This window comes from Centruroides sculpturatus, unplaced genomic scaffold (genome assembly GCF_000671375.1).
Source record: "Centruroides sculpturatus isolate CEXI.00-Female unplaced genomic scaffold, Cexi_2.0 scaffold1954, whole genome shotgun sequence".
Classification (NCBI taxonomy): domain Eukaryota; kingdom Metazoa; phylum Arthropoda; class Arachnida; order Scorpiones; family Buthidae; genus Centruroides; species Centruroides sculpturatus.
Window position 1 is genome coordinate 64,110 of NW_019386043.1, and position 8,160 is coordinate 72,269.

The 8,160-nt window shown below is 42.8% G+C and overlaps 2 protein-coding genes across 2 annotated transcripts; both read left to right on the plus strand.

The window, feature by feature from the left end:
• The first annotated feature begins 3,747 nt into the window (after positions 1–3,747).
• On the plus strand, positions 3,748–4,401 carry LOC111613290. The gene has a single exon (XM_023354639.1). It carries the CDS (start codon positions 3,748–3,750, stop codon positions 4,399–4,401), a length of 654 nt encoding a protein of 217 aa, XP_023210407.1.
• Positions 4,402–5,971: 1,570 nt separating this feature from the next.
• On the plus strand, positions 5,972–7,291 carry LOC111613291. The gene has a single exon (XM_023354640.1). The coding sequence runs from the start codon at positions 5,972–5,974 to the stop codon at positions 7,289–7,291; it is 1,320 nt and encodes a 439-aa protein (XP_023210408.1).
• The last annotated feature ends 869 nt before the right edge of the window (positions 7,292–8,160 follow it).

Genomic DNA, 8,160 nt, shown 5'->3' on the forward strand with positions numbered 1-8,160 from the left:
TAGTTATTATCCCGAAAGGCAATGATATCGATAGGTCGATGGCAAAAAGCTATAGGCCGATAAGTTTATTACCGGTTCTTGGCAAAGTTCTTGACTTTCTAATAAGCCAAAGAGTCATGGCTCACATCATCAAAAGTGATTTTCTCTGCGGAAAACAGTATGGCTTCATGCCGAATAGATCAACTGATGATGTCATCTGTAAGGCAATCGATGCAATTGAACAATTCCTATCTAACAAGAAGTATTGTTGCGGAATCAGTCTAGACATAAAAGGGGCTTTTGACCACGCGTGGTGGCCCCTAATTCTTCAAAGCCTACGTGAAGCACAGTGCCCTGAAAATCTTGATTACATTATAAAAGATTACTTACACAACAGGAAAGTCTCTTATGGGAAAATGGATTCAAATATCACTAGAGTACTAAGTCATGGTTGCCCACAGGGATCTAACTCAGGTCCCTTATTTTGGAACTTAGTGTACGATCAATTCCTGAGGCTGGACAAAGGATCTAATATCATAGAATTAGCATATGCAGATGATACCATGCTAATCTACGGGGCAAATTTAAGGAAAGAGATAGAGAGAATTGGAACTCAAGTTCTAAAGAAAGTAACAGAGATTGGGGAGAAACTGAAGTTGACGTTTAATGCCAAAAAGACAAGAGCCATTATCTTCACAACAGGTAGAACACCAGACTTATACAAACGTACTCCTACAATCAACATGGGAGATGAGACTATTATGGTTGGAAAACAACTGAAGTACCTTAGAGTAATTCTTGATAATAGGCTCTCATGGCTACCGCATATAGTCTCTACCAGAAACAGCTGTATCAACATGTTCAATGCACTGGCCCGAGTGGCCAAGTCTACATGGGGTCTCAACAGAGAGGCCATTGAGATTATATATAAAGGTGCACTTATCCCCAGGCTTGCTTATGCCGCCGGGGCTTGGTATAAATCGGCTAACAAGGAAGTTATCAAAAGAAAACTTCATAGCGCACAAAGGTGTGCGCTTCTAAGGATAACACGGGCCTATCAGACAACATCAACCGAGACTCTTCAGGTAATAGCTGGTGAATTACCAATAGACTTAATAGTGAAAGAGAGAGCAATGCTCTACATGTGTAGGAACAGACGAAAAATTCAAATAGCAAGAACAGAGTACACTGAGACAGATATGGAACTCAGACCTACTGCATCAATGTTACCCATGCCGTACGAGCGGGAAGCCATCAGGATTGCAGAAGATGGCTAGAGGGGATCTGTTGAACTTTATACGGATGGTTCGAAAGTGGACGGTGGTGTAGGAGCTGCCTTTACGGTTATACAGAATAACAATGAGTTGTATAACGAGCAATATAAGTTAAATGACCTTTGCTCGGTTTATCAGGCTGAACTTCATGCGATTAAGAGGGCAATGAAATGGGTCGTAAGAACTCAAATTGAAGGATCTATTATCATAAACACAAATAGCAGATCGGCCCTGAATACCATCATGCAATTCACGGACACCAACATCACAGCCTTAGAAATTAAACAATTAGTAAGAAGAAGTAATGCTAATATAAAAATTAGATGAATTAAAGCTCATAAAGGCATTAGTGGTAATGAGCGAGCAGACCTCTTAGCTAAAGAGGCTGCGAACAAAGCAGAGGTAACATATAACAAAATCCCGTTATCAGGAATCAAAAGACTACTCAGAAACGATTCTATTGCTGACTGGCAAGATAGGTGGACATATTCCACCAAAGGAAGGCATACATTTTGACTTATGCCAAGTGTAGAAGAGCGAGTGACAAAACTAAGATAGATACCAATAGACTATACTATGAGTCAATTGTACACCGGACATGGCAATTGTTATGCCTATCTAAAGAAAATCCATAAACGGACAACTGAAACATATGAATGAGGCGAATTAACGCAAGATATGGACCATTTAGTGACTGAATGCTATAGATATGATAAAGAAAGAACGGAAATCTTGAGTCTACATGAACTAAACACTGGAAATCGAACTCTAGAGTTGTATAATCTTATCAGAGATAGTAATCTTAAACAAGACCTTAGGACCTTCATTAGAAGGATATTAGTGTAAAGGTAACACAGAAAGCATCTCTGTACCTATATACCAAAAGGATTCCGGTCCCCTTGTCAAAGCTAGACAAGCAGTCTGTATTAACTTTAAGGTTAGGTATATTATTTTATCTGTTTGTTAAAAATTTAATGTATAGTTTTAAGTCATGTATGAATAAAGTTATTCAATCCTTGTTATGCGGTAGCGGGACAAGGAAGTTCTGATCACCGTAAGGGGAAATAATGACAATTAAATGAAAAAAAAAAATGAAAAAATGTCCCTATCTACTGGGACGCGTTCCCACACTTTTGACTCTACAGCGTATCGTAGGTTAATCAGCGATTTTTTGGAGCGTTTATTCGAGCCTTTCGCATACCTGTTGTTCATACATTTTGACTCTTGGGAAGCCTGCTACCTTCGAGGTGCGTCCTGTGAGTAACTCTGCGAGAGTGAAACTAAAAGCAGGTAATTCAAAAGCCTTTTTCAAGCCTATCACGATGTCCAAGTGTGCGAAGCCCGAGGATAATGACAGTGTTGAGAGCTCGTCTGGGGACGAGGCGGAAGGAATGGATCTTGGGCCTGAAGGAGACAGGATCCAGCTTGCTGAAAGATATCAGCGGGAGATTGGGAAATATATGACCAAGAACGGTGGATCTCGTCTGGGGACGAGGGAGCATTATGACGTTATCATGGGTCTTGCTGGAAACATCATAGATCTTTTCCAAAGAGGGGAGAAGGATGATCTTCAAACACAACTTAAAGAACTCAGTGATAAAATAGAGAACATTGTTCAACCCATACAACGGCCGCTTTACTCACAAGTTGCTGGAAACAAGAGACCACCAGCAACAAAAGAAGTACTCTTCGTTGAACCACAGAACCAAGGTGATGATTCAGAGCAAACTAAACGGAAATTAAAAGACAAGATCAACCCCAAAAGTATTGGGGTAGGAATCCGAGCAGTACAGAAATTGAAGAGAGGGGGTGTTGCATCGAAGTTGCTACAGCAGAAGAAAAAGTGAAGCTCAAACAAGTTATAGAAGATAACGGATTGAAAACGTCGGAGCCTGTTAAACGTAAACCGCGAATGATAATCTATGGAGTTCCCAAGGAATATACTAAAGAGGAAATCATTGATTGCCTCTACCATCAAAATGAAGGAATCACAGATATACACAATGATATTGACAAATACAGACAAGAAGTAACGATCAAATTCCCACTTGGTGGAAAGGATAAGCCCAACACAAATTGGGTTATTGAAACTAGTCCATTATATTGGAATGTATTTAAAAGACTTAAAAAAGTCAACCTGCAATGGGTAAGATGCGGAGTGGATGACTTCGTGTCAGTTATTCAGTATTTCAAGTGCTGTCGCCTCGGGCACTTTGCGAAAGAATGCCCAGAGGCTAAAAGGGTATGTAGTCAGTGTGGTCAGGACCACACTTATAAAGAATGTCCAAACAAAAATACAATTAAAGAATGTGTCAATTGCAAAAGAGAGAGGGCAAGTAACTATCATCATAACTCGTGTGACAAGAGCTGTCCAGCCATTCAAAGGATTAAGAAAATGATTATGACCAAGATAGACTATGGCCAATAGCCAAAACACGGTACAAGGTAACGAAATTAAAGTCCTACAAGTAAACTACAGAGGTCAATGAGTGCTATGGCTGGACTATGTAAAACCATGGAAACGGTGGATGTTGCTCTGGTACAGGAGCCCTATTGCCTTAGGGGTTCCATTGCCTGTCTGAGGAAGAGTTTTGTTCTTCTTCATGAGCCTTCACCATCTGCAGCAATTGTGACCAGGAATGCCACGATACCCATTTTTTACCATAGTAATTTAAGTACAAGACGAGTGGCCTGTGCTACAATTGGAACAGGTAGAAATAAATATGTTCTGGTGAGCGTATATTGCCAACTTACAGAGGATCTAAAGGAGATCCTCGCCCCTCTGAATCAGATACTGGATCAACTTGGGGATGAAAGGATTATTATAGGCGGTGACATTAATGCCCACTCGCAGCTCTGGGGGGATCCAGAGGACGATGGTAGGGCAAACGAGTTCTTGCAGTTTGTACATGCTAAAGGACTATTTATTATCAACAATCCCGATTCCCTTCCGACTTTTGATGCCCCGGTCGGGCAGAGTTGGGTGGACATTACCTGCTGTAATGGCAGGTCTTTGAGATCAACTACAGGATGGAACGTATCTGGATACAGCAGCCTAAGTGATCATGCGTATATCTTCTACAGCCTAGGAATAGCAGGGAACGTGGAAGAAGGATGTACTAAATATGACACGAAAAAGGTTGATTGAAATAAGTTTGAAGCTGAACTTAAAAACAAAATCGATACAATTAGTCTAAAGGATATAGATAATAGTACAGTTGCAATACAGAGGTTATCCTCAGTCATTCAATGCATAGAAGATACCTGCAACGAGACGATCCCTAGGAGAAGAAGAGATAGGGCGGTACCCTGGTGGACCGACGAGCTTACGGCACTAAGAAGGGAAAACAACCGTCTCAGAAGGCAGTATCAACGTACACGGTTTTTAAACGAACGAAATAGAAAGTACAAGAGGTATCAAGAGTTTGAAAGAAAATACAAAAATGCCATCAGAGAAACCAAGCTGGCGTCTTGGAAAAACTTCTGCACAGCTAGCTCTAATAAGCCTTGGAGCTATCTCTACAAGAGTTGTACTGAGAAATTGAAATCGACTAACATTCTTTGCAGTCTAAAAGTCGCCGATAGTTTCACTATGAATACTGAGAGTACCATCAATGCACTCTTAGATCGCTTCTTTCCTGTTGATGACATTGACCAGGATACAGCTGAACAGCTAGCAGTGCGTGGGCAAATAGAGGATGAATACATTGAGACTGATGCGCCCAGATTCACGTATGATGAGGTTAAGGATGCAGTGTTTCATCTGGGAAAAGGAAAAGCTCCTGGTGACGACGATATAACAAGTGAAATTGTCCACAATATTTGGAACATGATCCCAGACACAATGGTGGATATCTATAATGCATGCCTGGATCATGGTGTTTTTCCGGATCGCTGGAAGCAGGCAAAGCTAGTCATCATTCCTAAAGGCGGAGACAAGAACATGGATGACGCAGGTGGCTATCGGCCAATTAGCCTCCTTCCTGCAATGGGCAAAGTTCTAGACTTTCTAATTGTTCAACGGCTGATATACCAAGTAACTATCAAGGAATTATTAAGCCCAAAGCAGTTTGGCTTTTTGCCTGGAAGATCCACAGAGGATGTGATCTGCCTTGTGTTAGATGATATTCGGCGTACCATCTCTGACTTTAAGTACTGTTGCTTGCTGAGTTTAGACATCAAAGGGGCGTTTAATCACGCCTGGTGAGCCCAGATCCTCTTAAATCTTAGGCAATGGCATTGCCCGAGGAACCTATACAACCTAGTAAAGGGGTACCTCTCTAACCGTAGCGTCAGCTATCAACACGGTAACCTTACCGTCACAAGAACAATCAACAGAGGATGCCCACAGGGGTCGAACTCGGACCCCTTCTTTTGGAACACACTATACGACAACTTCCTTAGGAGGGATAAGGGAGCTATTGAGTATGCATACGCCGATAATACGGTGCTGATTTTTGGAGCAAATTCAAGGAGAGAAATTGAAACAAAAGGCACTGCTCTTCTTGATAAAGACACTGACATAGGGAAAGAGATTAAATTGGAATTCAACTCCAAAAAGACTCAGGGCATGGTCTTTCACAGACATGGAGAAACGGACCATTATAAACGGGTTCCCATGATCAGGATGGACAGTGATTCCCATCAGGATTGTACCATCCATGAAATACCTTGGAGTAGTACTTGACAAGAATCTTAACTGGGGCCCGCATATCTCCATGCTTAAAAGTAGGAGCGATATCATCTTCAACCACCTGGCCAGGGTGGCGAAGGCGGATTGGGGATTGGATTCGGCAGCAATCAAAGAAATCTACAGGGCTGTCTTTATACCTAAAGTCACTTATGCAGCTAGTGTTTGGCACGCTGCAGTGGACAAGGTTCGCAATAAGCGGACCCTTATGACGATTCAGAGGCACGCAGCCCTACGGCTGGCAAAGGCCTTCAGGACTATATCAACTGATGCACTTCTGGTTATCTGCGGTGTTATGCCACTAGATCTAGCAATTCACGAAAAGGCCCAACATTACAGGGTCAGAAAAGGAAAAACTATCAGAGTTGGTAACGATACATTCATGATGGGCTCTTACTGCGTCAAACCGACTCTATCTGAACTCTACAGCCCGCCTGAAAGACTAATCATTACAGAAATAGATGAGAACATAGATGGATCCATCGAGTTATACACTGATGGGTCGAAGAGCGATAAAGGTGTTGGGGCAGCTTTTGTGGTCTACGTGGAAGGGGCTGAACGGGCCTTCATGCAGTTTAAATTAGACAACAATTGTACGGTCTTCCAGGCCAAACTATTGGCTTTAAAAGAGGCTGTCAGGTACTTCGTGGAATCATTGCAGGATGAACAAGTTACTATATGTACAGATAGCAGGACTGCTTTGGATACACTGAAACAGTATAAAGATGATAATAAGATGGCTATTGATATCAAGGGCATGCTGAAAAGATGCCAAGGGAGAGGCGTCATCAAATTTAGATGGGTTAAGGCACATGCTGGCTTAGTCAGGAACGAAAGGGCAGATGCCCTGGCTAAGGATGCAGCTGATAATGAGTCCACGGATTTCAACATACTTCCCAGGGCATATATAAAAAAGAAAATAAGAGACAGCATGAGAAAGCGGTGGCAAGTTAGATGGTCTGACTCCACCAAAGGAAGAAATACTTACGAAATTCTGCCCAATATAGAAGAAAGACTTGGGGAGTTAAAATGGATGTCCATAGATTTTGTCATGACGCAAATGCTATCTGGGCATGCAAAATGCAACGCCTATCTACATAAGATCAACAAACATCCTAATGATAGGTGTGAGTGCGGAGCAGACTGCCAATCCATACAGCATCTAATCTTTCAGTGTAGCAAATACGCATTACTTAGACACGAAATGGAATGTGTTTTCATGTTCAACCAACCGAATACGACAATGAACCTTTACCATATAATACGGAATAAGGATGTTTACGCAGAGTTTCGTAGGCTAATCGGAGTTATTTTTAAAAGGACCTTTGGAAATCGGAGTTATTTTTAAAAGGACCTTTTAAAAGGACCAGGAGGATTGGGAATAAGTCTCCCCGACCTCTGGTGGCAAGTGGCCACCTCAATTTAAGCTAATCTGCAATTACGCACCAATGTAATACCATGTAACGTTTTTACTTTTGTTGGATGTCTCAATAGTTGTACGTACTCTGTTCACTAGTAATAAAGATTAGGAAACCCCCTGCAGTGCTAAGCGGAGCAGGGGTGTACTCTGATCCCCGTAAGGGGAAATGATGATTTTCCTAATGAATGAAAAAAAAAATGAATGTCCCTATCTACTCTCCTCTAAATGGGGGTCCATTGCTTGTGCCCAAACCAGGCAATGGCCCCAACTCGTATGTACCAGCCTTGTCGTGGCAGAGGGGCTCAGTACCCAGGGGACATGCTGTAATGGTATGTGTCCTGAGGAAGCTAATGGTGCGGCGGGGGACTCAGGTGTGAGCCGGGTGTTGGAGGTCATCACGGTTGTTAGAACCGTTGCCTCGGCGGTAGAGGATTGAAGACAGATCCCGAGGATATAGATCAAAAACTGGGGGTAGCGCACCTGGGGCGCCGCATAGTGAGGGGCCCGGCAAGGTCTAGCCCACATCCGCGGGCAGCCCCGATCAGGCAGTGCATAATCTCGCGTCTGTTTAAAGTGCATAATCGGCGCCATGTTCAGGACCCTTTAGACGGGCGCGGGGGCCTTTTCCGAGGCCACGGGGCCTGCCTTTGATCCTCTCGGATGCCCCTTGGAGCGGCCTGGTGATCGTGGTGGCAAAAAAGATCCGGTAAACACTTGTGTCTGGGGGTTGGTGTTTATTTTTTCTCTTTGATAATGGGTAGTGATAAGAAAAAGAATACACGAGTACAAGCGCTAGG

What these genes read in the sequence shown, in the direction of transcription:
- LOC111613291 (XM_023354640.1), top strand. Translation starts at nt 5,972, where the DNA reads ATGCTTAAAAGTAGGAGCGATATCATCTTCAACCACCTGGCCAGGGTG.
- LOC111613290 (XM_023354639.1), top strand. Translation starts at nt 3,748, where the DNA reads ATGGCTGGACTATGTAAAACCATGGAAACGGTGGATGTTGCTCTGGTA.